General features: G+C 39.5%; 1 protein-coding gene across 5 annotated transcripts in view; it reads left to right on the top strand.

Annotated features, from left to right (window-relative positions):
• The first annotated feature begins 2,824 nt into the window (after window positions 1-2,824).
• EFEMP1 (EGF containing fibulin extracellular matrix protein 1) overlaps window positions 2,825-19,076 on the top strand; it is a 57,037-nt gene continuing 40,785 nt past the window's right edge. The window contains exons 1-5 of one of the 5 annotated variants that reach the window (XM_054473846.2): window positions 2,875-3,078; window positions 3,856-3,896; window positions 4,348-4,435; window positions 8,552-8,600; window positions 8,758-9,144. In XM_054473846.2, the coding sequence (XP_054329821.1) occupies window positions 4,355-4,435; window positions 8,552-8,600; window positions 8,758-9,144 (517 nt within the window). In that variant the 5' untranslated portion in view covers window positions 2,875-3,078; window positions 3,856-3,896; window positions 4,348-4,354. Of the gene's footprint in view, window positions 3,144-3,812; window positions 3,897-4,347; window positions 4,436-8,551; window positions 8,601-8,757; window positions 9,145-19,076 lie in introns of all 5 variants that reach the window. The other 4 variants (XM_063648730.1, XM_063648731.1, XM_054473844.2 and 1 more) reach the window with 4 other exon arrangements.

Consider the following 19,076-nt stretch of genomic DNA (forward strand, 5'->3'; position numbering starts at 1 on the left):
TACTGTACAAAAAGTAAAGATCCATTTAAAAAAAATCTGGAGGTCATTAATGACTTGGGGGAAACACTAGAATTTTGCTAGTAAAAATATCTGATACAATTACCAAAACCCTGTATACTCAAGTAAGGTTTAGGGAGGGTTGTACGCCTCCCCTCTGATCTTGTCCAATATTGTGTGGCTTGCTACCAAACTGGCAATGTTTAGGTAACCCACACTGGATACCCCAGAGATAAAGAGAGCGGCTTCCACCTGATAACATCCCTCTCCTGCAGTCGCTACCACCCTCCCACCTTGGGTTAGCAGGAAAGGAAAGAAGCTTTTCCTCTCCTCCTAAGCTCTGCCTCCTGCTCAAGCACAGAGTCAAAGTTTTAACCCCTTCAGTTTGTAAGTTTTCTCATTCATGAAATTGTATTTGGCCATTTGCTTCTTAGAAGCCAGCTGCCTTGGAAGCAAGCTATTACTATGACTTTAGAGTTGGAGCCTTCAGAGGTAACTGCAATTTGTGTGGTATGATTTGATAAAAACAGAAAAAAAGATTTTTCTCTCCAGATTCCTGAAATTCCACTGAGTATGAAAGGTGAAAGTGAAATGCCCAACTTTAAATGAGCAGTATTGGAGATTTCACTAAGTCAATAAGTGAAGAAAAGAGAAGCTATAGATGAAAAAAGAAACCCATAAAAAGGGAGACTTTTTATTATATATTGACAAATTATAGTTGTATATATTAATAGGGTACAAGGTGTTATGATTTTTTAATACAATGTGTAATAATTAAACCAAGCTAATTAACATATCCATCACCTCAAATATTTTACATTTTTTGTGATGAGAACATTTGAAATTTACTCTCTTAGTGATAATGAAATATACAGTACTCAACTATCAGCTTTATTCATGACACCGTGCAATTGAACTTTAAAAAAATCAAACTTATCCTATCTTTTTTTTTTAGATGGAGTCTCACTCTGTCACCCAGAGGGGTGATCTCAGCTCACTGCAACCTCTGCCTCCCGGGGTTCAAGCGATCATCCTGCCTTAGCCTCCCGAGTAGCTGGGATTACAGCCACGTGCCTACTTTTTGTATTTTTAGTAGAGATGGGGTTTCTCCACGTTGGCCAGGCTGGTCTTGAACTCCTGACCTCAGGTGATCTGCCCACCTTGGCCGCCCAAACTGCTGGGATTACAGGCATGAGCCACTGCACCTGGCCCTTACTCATCCTATCTAATTGAGGCTTGCACTCTTTGACTTTTATCTGTTCATTCCCTGCAACCCTAGCCTCTGGTAACCACCATTCTACTCTCTGCTTCTATGAGTTCAATTGTTTTAAGTTACTTTCAGATACTTGAGAACATGTGGTATTTGTGTTTCTATATTTGGCTTATTTCACTGGGCATTATGTTCTCCACTTCCATCCATGTTGTCACAAATGACAGAATTTCTTTTTTAAGGCTAAATAGTATTCCACACACACACACACACACACACACACAAAATGGAATACTATTCTCTTTTAAATTTTGTATGCCTAATAATTCATGGTTAAAGGACAAGATAATAACTATTTTTGAGTACCCTGCTGTGGAGACACGATCTCCTTTGATCCTTGCAGCAATGTGTAAGGTAAGTGGCATCGTCTTCCTTCTATTAATGGTAGAACTGAAGATCAAAGAGAGTGTCTAACTTGCTTAGGGCTACACAGCCAAGTGGTGAAGCTAAACTCAGTCTAGGCTTACTTAATAGTACACTGACATTAAATGTCTAGGAGTAAATACCTAAAACTTCTCTATTTACCATACAAATTATTCAAGTGAACAGCAAGTCTTCTCTATTTACCATACAAATTATTCAAGTGAACTGCCATTTGTGCCTGGCTTGAAAGATACTTTTCAGAACAATGGGCTCATATACACATACATGCATGCACACACACACACACACACACACACACACACAATGGAATACTATTTAGCCTTAAAATGCATATATATATAAAATATATGTGTGTACATATATATATTTATATATATATAATACATATATTATATATGTATACACACACATATATGCCACATTTTCTTTATCCATTTATCCCTTCATGGACACTTAGGTTGATTCCATATCTTGGCAATTGTGAATAGTGCTGCAATAAACATGAACGTACAGACGTCTCTTCAACACACTGATTTCAAATCTTCCCAGTAAATACCCAGAAATGAGATTGCTGGATCATATGATAATTCTACTTTCAGTTTTTTGAGAAACCTCCATACAATTTTCCATCATGTTTGTACTAATTTACATTCCACCAACAGCGTACAAGCATTCCCTTTTCTCCATTCTCGCCAACACTTGTTATCATAAAGGGAGGTTTGAGAGACCATAAAACAAACCCCACCTCACAATTTTGTTAGTGCAAGTTCTATTTGGCCTATTCCCAACACTAAGCACACAGTAGGTGGCAAATATTTGTTGAATAGATGAATTCTCATTTTCCTCCATTTGTGGAAGCAGACACCTCCTCAAAAAAAAAATCTGAAAGAAAAGGTAAAGGAAACAGTTCTATGAATGGGGTTAATTTACTCTCCTAGCATTCACTTATTGGGAAAAAAAAGTAACAGCAATTTCTAGAACCCTCTGGTCTCTGAGGGAGATGCTGTGTTCCCCTCCTCAGAGAAGAAGAAAACGCACTAGAGAGTAGGAGCATCCCCAAGGCTTAAGCACACCCAGGACATCACATGTCAACGTGTCCTCTCTGGCCTGGGGTCCCCGCGAGTCTGGGAAACGAGGAGCTGGCAAGGGAGGGCAGGCGGGGGCGGCAGAGAGGGCCCCTGGAGCAGGGGGCACGGACCTCGCCGCGCTGCGCGCTCTACCGCCGGGCTCGCAGCGCTGGGCTCAGCGCTTGCGCCTCCCTCAGCTCTCTCCTCCGCCCCCCTTCGCCCTCCCCCTTTCCCTCCCTTTCTCCTCCTCCTCCTGCAGCCGCGGCCGCTGCCAGACTTCGCCAGATCAGACCCACGGGGCTGCCCTCCCCTGCGCACTCCCCTCGCTGCCCGGGCCCGGAGCGCAGCGCGGCCGCGCAGGTAGGAGCCCCCAACGGGGGGTCGCCCCGAGCGAGCCCAGTGCTCACTGGGCCGCGCGCGGGAGAGTAAGTGAGGTGGGGTGAGCTGAGGGGTGTTGAGTACCCGAGAACTGCCCGGGACTGTGCAGGGTGTCTCGGGCAGAGAGGGAGGTGGAGGTGTGCAGCCTCGGAATGCGATCTGTCAGCAAGTGCGAGTACTCGGGTGACATCTGTTGGGATGGGCATGTGTGTGCGCGCCGACAACCAGCCGGCAGGGCTTTGCCCATAAACGTGGTTTTGAAAGTTTAGGGGACCAGTGTGCGAGATTTAAGCCGCACCTGGATTCCATAGGAGCTGGTTAGAAGCTGGGACGCTGAGCGGCTCCAGGGGTCCGCCGCGTTAGCTTGCTGTTAAGAAAGGGGACCTCATCTCCCTGCCGGGCCAGGCCGCCAGCCCGAAACTGGTACCTCGGGCTGCGGTGCGATCCCTGGTTCCGGTCCTAAGCAGCCTGAAACCGAAGGTAGCGTGTCGGGGACCCAGAGACTGATAAGACAAAAGAGAATCAGTCGCTTTGGGCTGCCCCTCCACACAACCTGGGACTTTTAAACAAAGCTGTGCGCAAAAAAAGGCGTGGAAATGCCACTTTGAGAGTTTGTGCTGGGGGATGTGAGAAGCTCTGAGACATGTGAGAAGGTCTAGTATTCTACTAGAACTGGGAGATTGCTCTCTGAGTTTTGTTTTGTTATTTTGTTTAAGAAATAAAAAGCTTGAGGCCAAGGCAATTCATATTGGCTCGCAGGTATTTTTGCTGTGCTGTGCAAGGAACTCTGCTAGCTCAAGGTGAGAATACTGGGAAGCCTTAACGTTCTAGAGAACAGAGTTTTGCAGTCCCACCTCCAGTCCCCGGGGGTGTGGGATTGGGGGGCAGGAAATGCACCGTCCCCTTTGAAATGGATTACTGTTTTTTCCTTTCGAACCCCTCTTTCTGCAGCCTGCTTTGTAGGTGCAGTATAAAATGCACGCTGAATGTCTTTTGTATGTAAACAGCGTAGCAGGATGGAGTAACGTGAAATGCAATTCTACAGCAGTTTTTACGTCTTTGCTGCCTCGTTCGTTGGCTACCGAGAAGGTTCAGGAGGGGGAGGGGAGATGAGAAAGCAGATTGGAAGTTGAGTATGGTGGAGCCTCAGCCTCACCCACCCTCCTTTCCTCGCTTGTGCTCACTGCTAAAGTTTTGTTACTTTCCCCGCAGCAGATACTAAACATCAGTTTGTCCTGTATTTTCTTTGAGATTCACAATGTTGAAAGCCCTTTTCCTAACTATGCTGACTCTGGCGCTGGTCAAGTCACAGGACACCGAAGAAACCATCACGTACACGGTAAGGGGTGATGGAATTTGAAATAAGTACGGTTCAGCGGGATTCTGTGACAAAAAAAAGACCTTACACACCCCTGCCAGTGTATTTGGGCTATACTCTGCGGAGGGTGATAAATTAAACAACACTTCATTCATGCTTCGTATCTAAGATTCGTTGTAAATTGCCCCCTTGATCCTTTCAAAAGTTCATTCGGCTCACCACCTAAGATAGGAACCAACATGTAATCATTTGTGCAAGGCTAAAAATAGGATCCGTTCAAAAACTAAAACCAAAGAAAGTTACATGTTTCCAAAACATTCAACAAATTAATGAGTGTAAGGAACTGGAAAACCTGGATTCCTACCACATGCAGATAAAACCAATACGTGCAGAATAAGACTCAAGTCAAGTAAGAACGTCAAACACCATAAAGACACATGGCCTTCTTTGTGTACATGACACACACTCTCATGTAAGTGGCCTTTACTGAATTTACAAAGGCTATATATTCATTCTTTTTGTATAACTTGATAATTCTAAGAAATAAAGGCAGACACAGTTTATGTGTTACCAGGATGCATACTGGCTAAAGTGGTTTTAAAACGTAATGTGTGCAACTCCGTTTTGCATTTTCTAATTAGCATCTCTGATATTTCCAAGTAATATTTGATTAGTTAGCTGCATAGGTGTAACCAATGTTTAATAAAATATTAAAAAGATCATCTGACCCGTCCCACTGCTACAAATAGTTGTGGTGAGAACAGAGAAGGACAGTACTGACTTCACTTCTGGTGAGTTTGTTTGCACCTCTGTTTTGTGTTTTCTTGTCTTTAATCAGTGTTAGGCAAATGACATTTGTCCTGGATTGGAATATGAAAAACACATTTTTCTACTGCTCCCAGTTTAAAATTAAGTAATCCTACTCGAAAGAATGTGAAAAATTTTTGAAAAGAAAACTCTTAAAAATGAACTAATGTCAATTACTGATAATAAACATTATCTCACTTTTTGGTACCACATTATCCCTAGAATGTTAGTATTCATCTGGCAAATGTTCCTTTGTGTTGTTCAGATCCACTATAAATAAAATAGCTTAATACAAATATTTTGTTAACTCCATGTTAAATGCAGTTGCTTCCTCTGCTGAAGATAAATAAAGCAAGAAAAATGAAGGCATGTGCTGTTTATCTTAAAATGAAAATGTTTTGTTATTCAGACTAAACTTACTGCCTTCTCAGGGAGCTAAAATTAAATTCACTACCCACTTTTATAATCATCTCATAAAAGATTTTACTTCTTTTCCAGTTGCTTATCTTCTATGCCCTTCCCTTTGCTAATCACCTAAATCTTACTCATTTTTACCAGAGAAGGTTCCCTGTGGCTTAAACATGATAGTTTTAAGACCACTAACTAGGGTTCATTATTACTGAAACAAATTTTCCAGATATGATACCCTTTTGTGCTAAGATTGGGCCTATTCTCCTTTAAATTTTGTATGCCTAATAATTCATGGTTAAATGACAAGATAATAACTATTTTTGAGTATCTCACTGTGGAGACACGATCTCCTTTGATCCTTGCGGCAATGTGTAAGGTAAGTGGCATCGTCTTCCTTCTACTAATGGTAGAACTGAAGATCAGAGAGAGTGTCTAACTAGCTTAGGACTACATAGCCAAGTGGTGAAGCTAAACTCTGTCTAGGCTTACTTAATAGTACACTGACATTAAATGTCTAGACGTAAATACCTAAAACAAACTGCAAGTCTTCTCTATTTATCATACAAATTATTCAAGTGAACTGCCATTTTTGCCTGGCTTGAAAGATACTTTTCAGAAGAATGGGCTCGTATCCACAAAATAGCCTCATAGTCCTCTTCCATATTAAAGATGGTGTCCATTCAGCTATTTACTCAACAAGTATCTGCATAAGCAATTCTCATCACTATTAAAAGAATTTATTTGTTTACTAAGAAAATTCAGCCTCCTCTTGGAGAATTTACCCTGGGAAGACAGTGTGGAAAACTACAAAGTTCCTAAGCAAGGACAAATGATACTATTATACAGATTATACAAATTGCCAAGGAAATAGAAAAACAAGGAGGTGATTAATGTTGGTGCCGGCATATTAGAGGAGACAGAACTCTGTGCTGGTTCTTGAAGGAAGTGATGACCTTGGTTAGATTGATCTAGAAAGGCTGAAGAGGCACCTGAGTCAGAGAGTGGCATAATCAAAAGCTAGAGCTGAAAGCCCCTGAGACCAATCCAGGTGGTGATAAGGTCAGATCAGCTGGAACTGGGCAGTGGAAAGAACCCAGAGATGGTGATGATGAGAGATCTGCCAGGTCACTGTGAGGTCTCAGAGAGAGGAGCAACATAACCAAGAGCAGAAGAAAGATCATGGAGTCTGTATGCAGCATGTAGAGATGCAGGGCCTTGCCTACTCATGGGCCAGCAAAAGGCTTCCTTGGTAGACGTGGTAGAAATGGACACAAAGTCAGCAGAGATGGAAGGAAAATAAGTGGAGCATTCAGCACTGATGTTAAAGTTGGAATCCTGGGTTTCGAAAAAGGTAGTGGTACCTTGAACACTGTTTGGGAAACAAGAAAAAAATTAGTCTGAGAGTCAAAGTGAATTTAGTTCTTGCTCCAGTAAATTTCAGACATCAGTAAAATATCTAAATGGATCTCTGGGCTTCCATTCAGCTATTTCCTTGTCAAGCATCCATTGTGTACATAAGCAGCTCTCAGTTATATTAAAAGAATTTAAGTTTATTTGTTTGTTTACTCCACTTTTGCTCAATCCTTCCTTAGGCTTCTTCCTTACAGTGACTTTCTCAAATAAGCATCTGATCAGATTGTTTCCTGAGCTTAAAAATTCTTCAGAGACCTCTTATCGCCTATAGCAACATGTCTCAAGAAGTAGTTCCTAGACAACCTATATGGGAATCGCCTGGGATACTTGCTAAGAATTTAGATTCCAGGCCCCCTACCCAGACCTACAGAATCAAATCCTTTGGGTGGGCCCAGGAATCTTCATTTTAACAAGCACCCTGAGTGATCCTTAGACACAATAAAGCTTGAGATTCACTGACCTTCAGGGTAGAATTCAGGCTTCCATTCCTAAAGAAAGGCTTTCTTGTTTTGGCCCTGCCTACCTCTGTAACCTCATCCTCCACCTACCCAGAACTCCTTGCATCTCCTTGCCTTTTCAACAATTTTATGCCTTTGTCACAATAGCCTCTCTTCCTAGAATTCCCACATTCACCTGGAAAAATCCTGCTCATCCTGTAAAGCCTGATTCACTGTCACCTCCTCTGTCATGCTTCCCTTCTGCCCTGCCATGCTCACCCATGCCCCCGGGCAGAGTCCATCACTCCTTCCTGCATACACTTGTAGAAGGCACCTGCCATCTTGCTGCAACTTGTCTACCTATCTGTCTCCTCTTCTGGTCTTTGAGCTGCTTGAGGACAGGGACAAAGTCTGCATCATCTTTGCATCCCCAGGCCCTAAAACTGCCTGGTTTCAGAAGGTGATCCATAGGCTGTTTGTTCAGTGGGTGAACCAGAGAGGAGATTGAAGCTGGGAACTGCTAAGAGGAACACCTCTGTTCCTTAGGAGCTGAAGCTAGGGAGCAGGTCAGGGTGAGAGATGGAGGTAAGAATGATAACGAAAGCTAGGTGCTTGAATGCTGTAAGAGGATTTAGAGAGAGAGAGAAGAGTCCAGGGCTGGTTGGGGGCGGGGGCAGGGGAGAGGGCGAGGAAAGAGAGAGAATTTGGTCTTTTTTTTTTTTTTTTAACATTTACAATGTGGGAAAAAAGGCAAATTAATAAAGAGCAGTCAGAGAAGTTGGAGATTAGTCTTAAAACAGAAAAGAAGATGGTACTGGGCAACTGTACCAAAAAGAACAGAAGAGTTTAGGCAGCTGATGATTGAGAATGGACCCCCGAAGCTGTCCAATGCACAGACTTGTCTTTTAAAAAAAAAGTGATAGAATGTTAAACCACCCATCTCATCATATATCTAGGACTTTAGCACAAGGATTGTTGCCATAAGAATGAAGCTTTTAGAGTGCTTTCTTAGGGAATGGACACACCAATTAACTGTTTCCTGGCCCCACCTTTGATGTTTTCTTCACAGCAATGCACTGACGGATATGAGTGGGATCCTGTGAGACAGCAATGCAAAGGTGAGCCAGCTTCAAAGACTTCCATGTGATCATTTGTGTCTCTTGTGTCACTCTTCCTGTCCTGTCTGTGTTATACCAAAAAGGCATGAGCATTATATTTACATGTTTGATTTTTCCCTCTTAGAAGATTCCTGACTTATTTTATTACTGACCACAGATATTGATGAGTGTGACATTGTCCCAGATGCTTGTAAAGGTGGAATGAAATGTGTCAACCACTATGGAGGATACCTCTGCCTTCCGAAAACAGCCCAGATTATTGTCAATAATGAACAGCCTCAGCAGGAAACACCACCAGCAGAAGGAACCTCAGGGGCAACCACCGGGGTTGTAGCTGCCAGCAGCATGGCAACCAGTGGAGTGTTGCCCGGGGGTGGTTTTGTGGCCAGTGCTGCTGCAGTCGCAGGCCCTGAAGTGCAGCCTGGCCGAAATAACTTTGTCATCCGGCGGAACCCAGCTGACCCTCAGCGCATTCCCTCCAACCCTTCCCACCGTATCCAGTGTGCAGCAGGCTATGAGCAAAGTGAACACAACGTGTGCCAAGGTAGGAATAACTTATTTTCCTAACCATTGAAAGCTTTTGCCCAAGTGCACCTCGTGGTGAGGATGATGATAATTTATTAAGGACTTCTCGCGTGCCAGACATCATGCTAAGTGCTTTGTCTGCATTATATTTAATCATCACAATATTCCTAAAGGGTAGTTGTTGTAGGTGTCATCATTGCTTTACAAATGGGAAACTGTGGCTTAGAAAGTTCATCAGTGGTTCCCAACCCTAGCTGCCCATATTTACAGTCACTTGGGAACCTTTAAAACTTCTCGATGGTCAAGCTACACCCCAGCCCAGTTAAATCACAGTCTCTGAGGTGGGTTCCACACATCGGCTTTTTTTTCAGTTCCTCATGTGTGGCCAAGTTTGAGAACCAGAGGTCACACAGGTGCTAAGTGCAGAGCTGACCTTCCAACCCAGGAAGGCGAGTGCCAAAGTCACAGCTGGCAAAAGTCGCCGTCAGGTTATTCATTGGGAATTTGAAATTATGCTGTCAAGCTACTCTGCAGATGTACCCCTTTGGTTTCTCAAGTTTCTTTTCATTGAACTTGCCACAGACTTATTTTCCTCATTCAGGAATAAAGAAATGGGGCTCCTGCTTCTCATTACCTTGGAGGGACTCTCCCCCACTCACGTTTATATCTCTTTTAAGCTCTCATTTGACTACATTTCACTTATATCACTTGCACCATGGCATCATTTGCCTAGGTTTTTCTGTTTATTTTCACAGAGCATACACATCACTGTGTATTCTAGAAACAGCTGTAGGCTCATATTAGCAAAGTGATAAGAATCTGGGGCTTTGAAGACATGTAGGATATTAGCTAACTGAACTGTGCTATGAGATTGTTTCCCTTTCTTCTTAGCAAACCGTTTCAGAGCAGCCTGGTGTGGAGATTGTGTTACTGAAATGGGGCCATAGGAGCCTCCAAACTCCTTTCTCCCTGCCAGAGGCTGATTAGGTAGACCCCATAGTGCAGAACTCCATGTCACCACCACATACGTGTATGGCACACGTGGGCCAATGAAAGGGTCCAGCAGTTCTTACTTTCTAACTGGTCATGTGTAAGGAAGAAAGCACCTTCCTCCCTTAACACCAAGGGTTTCAGTAGAGACCACTGAGCTGCTACATTAAATGAAAGATGCATTTTCTTGTGCCCTGGGATGCTGCCCCTTATTCACCCGTGTTTAGTTTTATCTTCTGTGTAAAAGATACTCGAATTTAAATGGCTTAAAAATGAAGCAAGGGGCTGGGCACGGTGGCTCACACCTGTAATCCCAGCACTTTGGGAAGTTGAGGCAGGCGGATCACCTGAGATCAGGAGTTCTAGACCAGCCTGGCCAACATGGTGAAACCCCATCTCTACTAAAAATACAAAAATTCTCTATGAATGGTGGCACATGCCTGTAGTCTCAGCTACTAGAGAGGCTAAAGCAGGAGAATTGCTTGAACCTGGGAGGTGAAGGTTGCCGTGAGCCGAGATCATGCTACTGCACTCCAGCCTGGGCAACAGAGTGAGACTCTGTCTCAAAAAAAAAAAAAAAAAAAAAAAATGAAGTAAGGAAACTTGTCATGCTCTGACTCTTATTTATTTCATATTTTGTTTGTAAGCTTTAAGTACCCCACATCAAGACCTAACCCATGTTGTGATGGTGTCACTTTTCAGAGGGTGCATCGTATTAGCATCTGTTTCGTGTTACTGTCATGAGTCAGAATTCCAGTATTGATGATGAATGCTTCAGCATCTGCTTGATATTCTGATATTGAATTTAAGGATTATGTCAAGGAGATAAAATGATGAGGTTATTCTTATACATGTATTTGGGTTAATACTGGTAAAAAAAATCTTGAGTTTATTTAAGATAGACCAATTTTTAATTGTGTTATTTAGTTACATAACTAGACTGGAAAGTTTGGTGGTATTTTTCCCAAAATCAAAAAATTTTGCTGAAAAATTCTTAAGTATCAACTTTTATATACTGAATTATTTTGAATACTTTAGATGTATACTTTAATGGTACTTGGGAGAAAAAAAACCAGATAAATGAATGAGTCATTTCCCAAAGTAGTTTGTAGACCGTCATTGACATTTATGGTTGAATTCAAGAACAATGCCCAGAACTAAATGAAGAGGTCCTAGAATAAAATATATTCAAGACTTACAACATGCATTGGTTACGGTAGAAACTGTACTGTGATTAATGAAAATAAAATCCTATTTAACTTTTCTCGAAAATATTTAGACTACCTAACAAAGTAAGTTACGTTTCACATAGTAAAACATTTATAGTTCTTTCTTCTTTGGGAATTTTTTTTAGTTATAAGTAGACTATTAAGTGCCTTGCTTATGGAATATGCTAAATACATACCTGTTGACTGTGTGCACGCAGGTTATTTCCAACCCAAATTGTTCTGTGTAATTCAGCCAGTTTCTAAAATTTGGGATTGGTGTCTATACCATTGAAAGCAGGGTTAAAAGTTTTTTGGAAGGCTTAAGGCTTAAGTTGGATTTCTTCCCACCTCACAATTTTGCAAAGTGCCCATAAATGTGGATTTACTTAATTGTTGATAAAAGGGGGTTATTTCATATGATAACAACAGGATAATCTGTCTAGGGAATTTGACTAACATAAGTCAAGTCACACTTGTGCCCGTTTCTTATTGAGCTAATCAAACATGCAGTCCAGCTTCTTCTAATTGCCTGCAGATGTATGACATTCTCATTCCAGGCCAGCAGCACAAAGTAATGTTTTATAACCATTGTGGAAGTATGGGGACCTCTGTTTAGAACAATAATGTGCTCTAAGGACCTATATTATTGACATCATCATGGAGTTTGAGGAGTCTTCTGTTTTAATAAAGATCTCCACTCCCTTTTAAATGTTGCATATTTATTCCCAGTAATCCAGACACATTTCCTATGGTCTACTGGATAGAATAAATGAATCTTACAGATGAGTGTTATTTGCATAAAAATTATTTCTTTTTTCTATGTATATTTTTTAGCAGGTATAGTTTATCATTATATAACCTAAAACTGAGGACATTTTAAATGTAAGAACTGAAATCTGTACTGTGTTTCAGTCTTCAAATCAATTGTGCCTTTGAATGCACTATACCCGTCACAGATGGCTTCTAAATAATTTAAATAATACCACTAGATATTTTAAATGTACACTATTTTATAAATATATCCTTTAAACAGCTGTGCATTTAACTGTTTAATGAAAACATGATATGTTTACTCCTCTTCATGTATTTTTGGGGGGGTTTTCAGTTTTGTACAAAAACAAGGAGTTTGAAATGCAACATAACATTCAAAGATCAGGTCACAGTGAGCAGGTTTTTTTCATGTAATTTTTTGCTAAATGAGGATCATGCTGTGGGAGCCAGTAACGCTGGGAGTTTCCCATGACTGACATTATTCTTGGTATCTATAAAATGAAGATCATTTCATTGTTACATACCTGGAGCCATGTATAGATAGAGTTTTCGAAATTAATTGTTTCCATTAGATATCATCTGCCTCAAAGACAACAGATACTCATCTACACAAAAAAGAAGTTGAATGAATGGGGAATATATTATAATCTGTTGATGGCTCACTTTAGTTTTCTACACCTTTATTGCATAGTCTCTATATAATCTTTCTCCTTTTTTTTTGAGACAGAGTCTCATGCTGTCACCCTGGCTGGAGCGCACTGGTGCTATCTTGGCTCACTGCAACTTCCGCCTTCTGGGTTTAAGCAATTCTTGTGCCTCAGCCTCCCAAGTAGCTGTGACTACAGGCGCGCACCACCACACCCTGCTAATTTTTGTATTTTTAGTAGAGATGGAGTTTCACCATGTTGGCCAGGCTGGTCTCGAGCTCCTGACCTCAGGTGATCTGCCCACCTCAGCCTCCCAAAGTGCTGGGGTCACAAGCCTGAGCCACTGTGCCTGGCAATAGTCTCTATATAATCTTTCTAAAGGAGATGGAGTTAGAAATCACTAGATGAAGTTGAGAAAGGATTTTTTAAAATCATATATAACTTTCTAAGACTTCCATTCCTGTATTAAAAAAAAAAAAAAAAGTCATTTGGGAACTGACAAGAAAGAGAAAGCATTGATTTCCCTAATTGAAGAAACTTGTTTGTTTAATTGAACTTTAAAAAAATTAAAACACAGGGCATTTTGCATAGCTGGTAATTAAGCCACTACTAAACCCTGTCAGGACTTACAAGCATGACTACTAACTTGGTAAAGAAACTGTGCCATCAAGAAATGAACTCAGTACAAATGCCCAATAAAGTTGATTGTAAAACCAAATTGAGTACAGTACCTGGCTTATATTGTATAAAGTATCATTGAGAAATACGAAAAAAACATACCCTAGGGTTTCCACCATCTCTGTCTACCAGGACTGTCTGGTTTCAAAACCAAAAGCTCCATGTTCCTGGAAATGCCTTTGTCCCAGGCAAATAGGATGGTTGAGCCCCTAGCATACCCACATAGCCAAATTGCCTGCACCTCACAGACAAGAGTGAAGAAGTCCTAACGTTAGAGCCATTTTTTCAGGTTGAGGCATTGCTTGTCCAGTGAGACTATTTTTACAATTTGTTTTGTACTTTCAAAAGACAAACTGCATTGATTTTTAAGTAGTTGGACAGAGTCTTTCTTTGCAGTTGTCGGGATCCCATTTGCTAGTGTGCCAATGAGCAAGTTTCTACATTGTTTTAGATGTTTTATGTGTAGGATTCCTGGACATTAGAACCTGCACACTTAGTTGTGTGTCATATGTGTCATACCATGGGAAAGTTAGCAATCTTTTCACATTCCCACCTAGAAAAAATTTCACCACACAGCCAAATTAAATACTATGTTTCACCTATAAATTTTTCGGTTTGCTAAAATTTTTATTTTTTCCAACTTTCAGCTATATTTTCAATCATTTTATTTTGTCATTATTACATGTGATATAGGAGTGATTGGAACACTAAAAAATACATATTTGCCTCCTGTAAAGTCCAAAGGAACAAATTACAGTGTACATAGGGTTCAAATTTAAAAACCTCTATAGTCTTAGGCATCATCCATTTATATTCTACATATTTCTTCATAAACATAAGGGTAACTAAACTACTCTTTTGAAAAAGGAAGAAGTTATTATCTGTACATCTACCTTTGCAAAGAGGAACTTGAAGTAACATATACAGCTTCTCAGATGCTAGGGATATCTTTCTTTGACTTCTCTCATTTTAAACTTAAGTGATCTTATACCCAGAAGAGAATTAGAAAATCATAGTGTAACCAAGTGGCTTAGATACCTGGCATTGTCATTACCAAACAGCTTTCAAACACTGCCCTTTTGTTGATTCTCATTAATGTCATTAGGGTTGCTGGCTGCATGGGTTAGTTTTTTGAGGAAATGCCTAATTTTTCTTCCATATAATTATACAGCCCAGTGAAGACCTGTGATCTCAGAAAATAGATATTTTGCAAAAGGAAGACTATAATTGAGTAAATTATGATGTTAACCTTAAAAAAAGTACTTTAAGCAGTAAGAAAAATGGGCATTTAGCCTGCTTACAGTTCTTTATTGTTTTTAGTTGTTAATTACCTCAAGTACCTGAAAATTCTCTTAAGTTATATAAATGGATAAGAGTTGAGTTTACAGGGGAGACAATTATTTTTCAAACAAGCCGATGCAGTATATAGAAGTAATTGATTTACTTCTAAAAAAAAATCTAGCATTGTTTCGTAATTTAATTTTCAATATGCTGCAGCCATTGAATTTCTAGTCAATTTATGTCATTTTAATATGCATTTGTGAACAGTATTTATAGGTATCTGATTCATACACAATCAGAAAGTGTTCTTAAAATTGCTTCATAAAAACTGAATGACAACCGTTAGAGGTGGAAGGATAAAGAGATCAGTATGATCACTCTTCTGCAGCAAGACTGTGCTACACACCTCCCTAATTCAATGGTTCTCAAAGTGTAGTCCCTAGACCAGATGCATCAAGCATCATCAGGTAACTTATTAGAATTGCAAATTTCCCAGGTCCCACCCCAGACTGACTGAATCAGAAACTCTGGGGCCAGGACCAGCAATCTGGTTCTGGGATTATATTGTTTTAACAATATATTATATAACATATATTGTTATAGTAAGACAATTAAATATATTGTTACAACAATATAACTACATATAGTTATATAACATATAACTATATATTGTTTTAACAATCCCATAATATTGATGCTTCCTCAAGTCTGAGAAGCAATGCCTTAACTTAATCTTAACTTCTGCTATATAAATCAGAGGGCAGGGTCAGAATACTTCACATGGGATATGGGAAGCAGTGAAAAGAAAACATCAAAAATATACATTCTGCCTCTAGGGTAAGTTAGTATTTCTATTTTACTTTTCTCACTCTTCTTACTGTCATCGCCAGTACTCCGATTCCTAAACATGGGTGGCCATGAGTCCTGATTAAGACTGTATCCCTGAACCAAGGACATGATGTATGCAATCTAAAGGAAAAAGGGACATATTAACAAGAAAACAGGATATACATCTCTATAAAACCTACAAATATGCAATCATATAACTATTCTTAAATTGTCAGTAGGTGGACTCTAATTTTTGTTCTGGCTATGGCAATGACTGATGGTAAGTGATACCTATATCTTCTATAGGGCTCCTCCTTAAGTTCATGGCACAAACTTGTGAGATGAGGCAATGCTGTTTAGTGGTTCGGTTTGTGTAGAACCACAAAAGAGAAGGAGATTGACTCTGACTTTGACTGTAAAGCATCCTTCAGTCACCAAAGTGATATGAGATCCTCTCAATATCAGATGCACAGCTAACCATCTCTTTCCATTTAGACTCTGTGAATATCAGATATTTGAAGAATATTCACATAAGCATCTTCTTTCAATTTAAACTTTATCAGAAATTTACTTCCCATCAAAGACGAGGAGATTCTTTTTAAGACTAGTTAACACTTAATCTGTGGAGTGAATTTCCTCCTCCCCATTGAAGCAAGAAGGAGATCAGAGTAGAATTGCAAGCCCTGGTAACTTCAGGAAAGTGCACTGGCACCGGCTCATTATTTATTTCTCCAGCAGGAAGTCTCAAGCTATATTCCCTGAAATCAACAAGTTGCCCCTTTTGTAAGGATTACCTTTGCACGTGTTGAATTGCTGGCACAATTTTATTCTTTGAAACCAAAGAGTAAACAAAAATTTTCCCAGTGTGTTTGATTTTACATGAATGTACAAATAAGTAATTCACACCGCATCTGAAATTCATTAGCATGTTGCTTTTTCCAGAAGGTAATTGCAAATTGCACACTCAAAATAAAACTGATCAAGAAAACTGCATTTCAAATATTGGCAAAAGAAAATGCTGTCATTGCAAAAATTTAAAAAGAATTGCAGGTTTGTAGTTTAAACTGAAATGATTTGTAAACATTTAATAAAAATGAAGTGAATAAATGACATGAAAGGAAGGCTGAATGCCGAGCTGTTAGCATAACTACAGATTAAAAGAAGAAACAGCTAATCAATGTATATAAATGTGTACTAAATAGACTAAAAAGCTTGAGATTTGCACTAAGTCAAATTCTAAAACTTCAACTGCCTTTCAAATGATTGTACATCTATCCCAGTCCAGGGTAACTAGGCAGTATTGCAAGTGAAATTGATCAAATGGAACACAAAACCATTCCATTAGAGTTCAGTGAATTCAGTCAAATTTGAGAACCACTTTCTGTTGTAGCTTAATAGAGTCAAAGTAGAAGGAAGGAATGCTCATAGTCTTTAGGGAATTTGTAATAATTGTCCCATGAGTTATCAAATAATAAAAGAAACAAACAACAGTTCAATAAAGTAACATGGGACATCACTAGAAGTACATGATGAATTGCCAAAAGTAGATGTAAAACTAATATGTGACACAGGTAGCACCACAATTTACTAAAATACATATTTGGGCAGAAAAAGAAAACGTGTTCTCAGAAATGTGGCTAAGGACAAAAGTCTGTTTCCTCCCTGGAATGGGGCATTTGGGAGAGAATGATGAGGGGACATTGGGAAATCTGACAAGGAAATTAGCATCCAAATATCAGAGGAAGTAATCATACTGTAACTGCACAGAACAAGTGAGAAGCATTGTATCATGTCCACATTCCATCTGTCCTAGAATGATTTCCCAGGAGAGGTCCCCAGAAACAGTGTGCTTCTGATTGGAATGCTAGCAAGATAAGGTGGGGAAGAAAACCAAATCAGAAAGAACAATTGATGAACCACTTTGCAGAGCAAACATCTATGACTGGTTCCATCCTCAGTAACTCCACCAAAATGCTAATGAATTCATCTAGCTCTGTCTAAACATATTCCAGAACTGCATTCTGTTTTACTTATTATTGAATAGGCAATCAGTAAATGTTGTTTGTATAAATGAATAGATTTTAATCATAGGAGAACTCAGACTTAAACCATCCTTGAAAATAAGCTATCGAGTACCATGTGTATATAAGGTATATTTCCCAACTATAAATGTTATACAATATTAGTGTGGTCCATGAGTAATTATTGAAAGAGACCGTTCTGTCCCTTTTAACATAGAGGTTTCAGATACCTTGTCCCCATTTTAAGCTTATGCTACTTGAAAGAAGGATTCATAAAACCTATTCTTTATATCCTGGATTACTAGGTTTTCTGTAAATATTAGTGACTAAACAGGTTGGTGTTATTCCTAGAGCAAGACTAGTAATTGGGAACACTAGAATTCTTTTTTATTTTCCAATAAGCCATTTAACCAGGGAATGCACTTCTGTATCAAATACATCCTTTCTCAGAAATCTCATGGTGAATAATGAAAATACACTTTTGGTTGGGAAAGTGTTAATATTTATGATACTTGAGGTCAGATAATCATAAGGCTGAATAATATTTTTGTTTTGATAATTTTATTTTTAATTGAAAAATATACATATTTATGGGGTGCAATGTGATGTTTTGATATATGTATACACTATGGGATGATTAAATCAAGCTAATTAACATAACCATTACTTCACTTGTTTTTTTGCAGTATGAATATTTAAAATCTACTTGCTTAGCAGTTTTGAAATATACATCATATTATTATTAACTATAGTCACTATGCTGTGCAACAGATTTCAAAATCTTCCTGTTTAACTGTAACTTTGTACCCTTTGATTAACATCTCCCCATCTCCCCCCATTCCCACCCTCAGCCTCTGGTAACCACATTTTTCCCTCTACTTCTATGAGTTTGACTTTTTCAGATTGCACATTTAAGTGAGATCATGCTGTAATTGTCTTTCTGTAAGGCTAGAAAACATTGATGTGAGCTCTCTGATACTGTGAAGAAACTCAAGGCTTTTGATGAACTTCTATAAAATAAGATCAAGGAAGAAGGACTCTGAGCAGTCCATCTTACCTTGGACATTTCCCGGGCTAGAAATTATCCTTCTCAAATCTGTTTTTAGAATCCAAGAAAATCACTTAGTTGGGTACAGGTGATTTAAAAGAAGAGTTTTCTGATCTTGTCCCAAAGAAGAGAAGCTCGAGGGAGCTAGATAAGTGAGAAGAAAAAGTCATAGCTCTCAGGAACCCAGGAAGAAAGAACAGAGCTTACTGAGAGCCCATTGATAACTAGCTGAGACTTGAACTGTAGGTGAAATAAGAGTGAAGTAGGGAAGGGAAACCAAGACAGCCATAAAAACTGCATGTGCTTTTATGTGTGCCTAGTTAAAATGAGAATCATGACAGGAGCTGGAACTGCATGTAGTTAAATCGTTGTGGGGAAGGTGGTGAAATAAGTTTTCACTCTAAACAGCCTTGTGTATTGCAAGGAATCTAATCCTACTCCCTTGAGTGAAGCCACAGAACACAATCCAAAGTGGGAAA

This window comes from Pongo pygmaeus, chromosome 12, assembly GCF_028885625.2.
Source record: "Pongo pygmaeus isolate AG05252 chromosome 12, NHGRI_mPonPyg2-v2.0_pri, whole genome shotgun sequence".
Taxonomy (NCBI): Eukaryota; Metazoa; Chordata; class Mammalia; order Primates; family Hominidae; genus Pongo; species Pongo pygmaeus.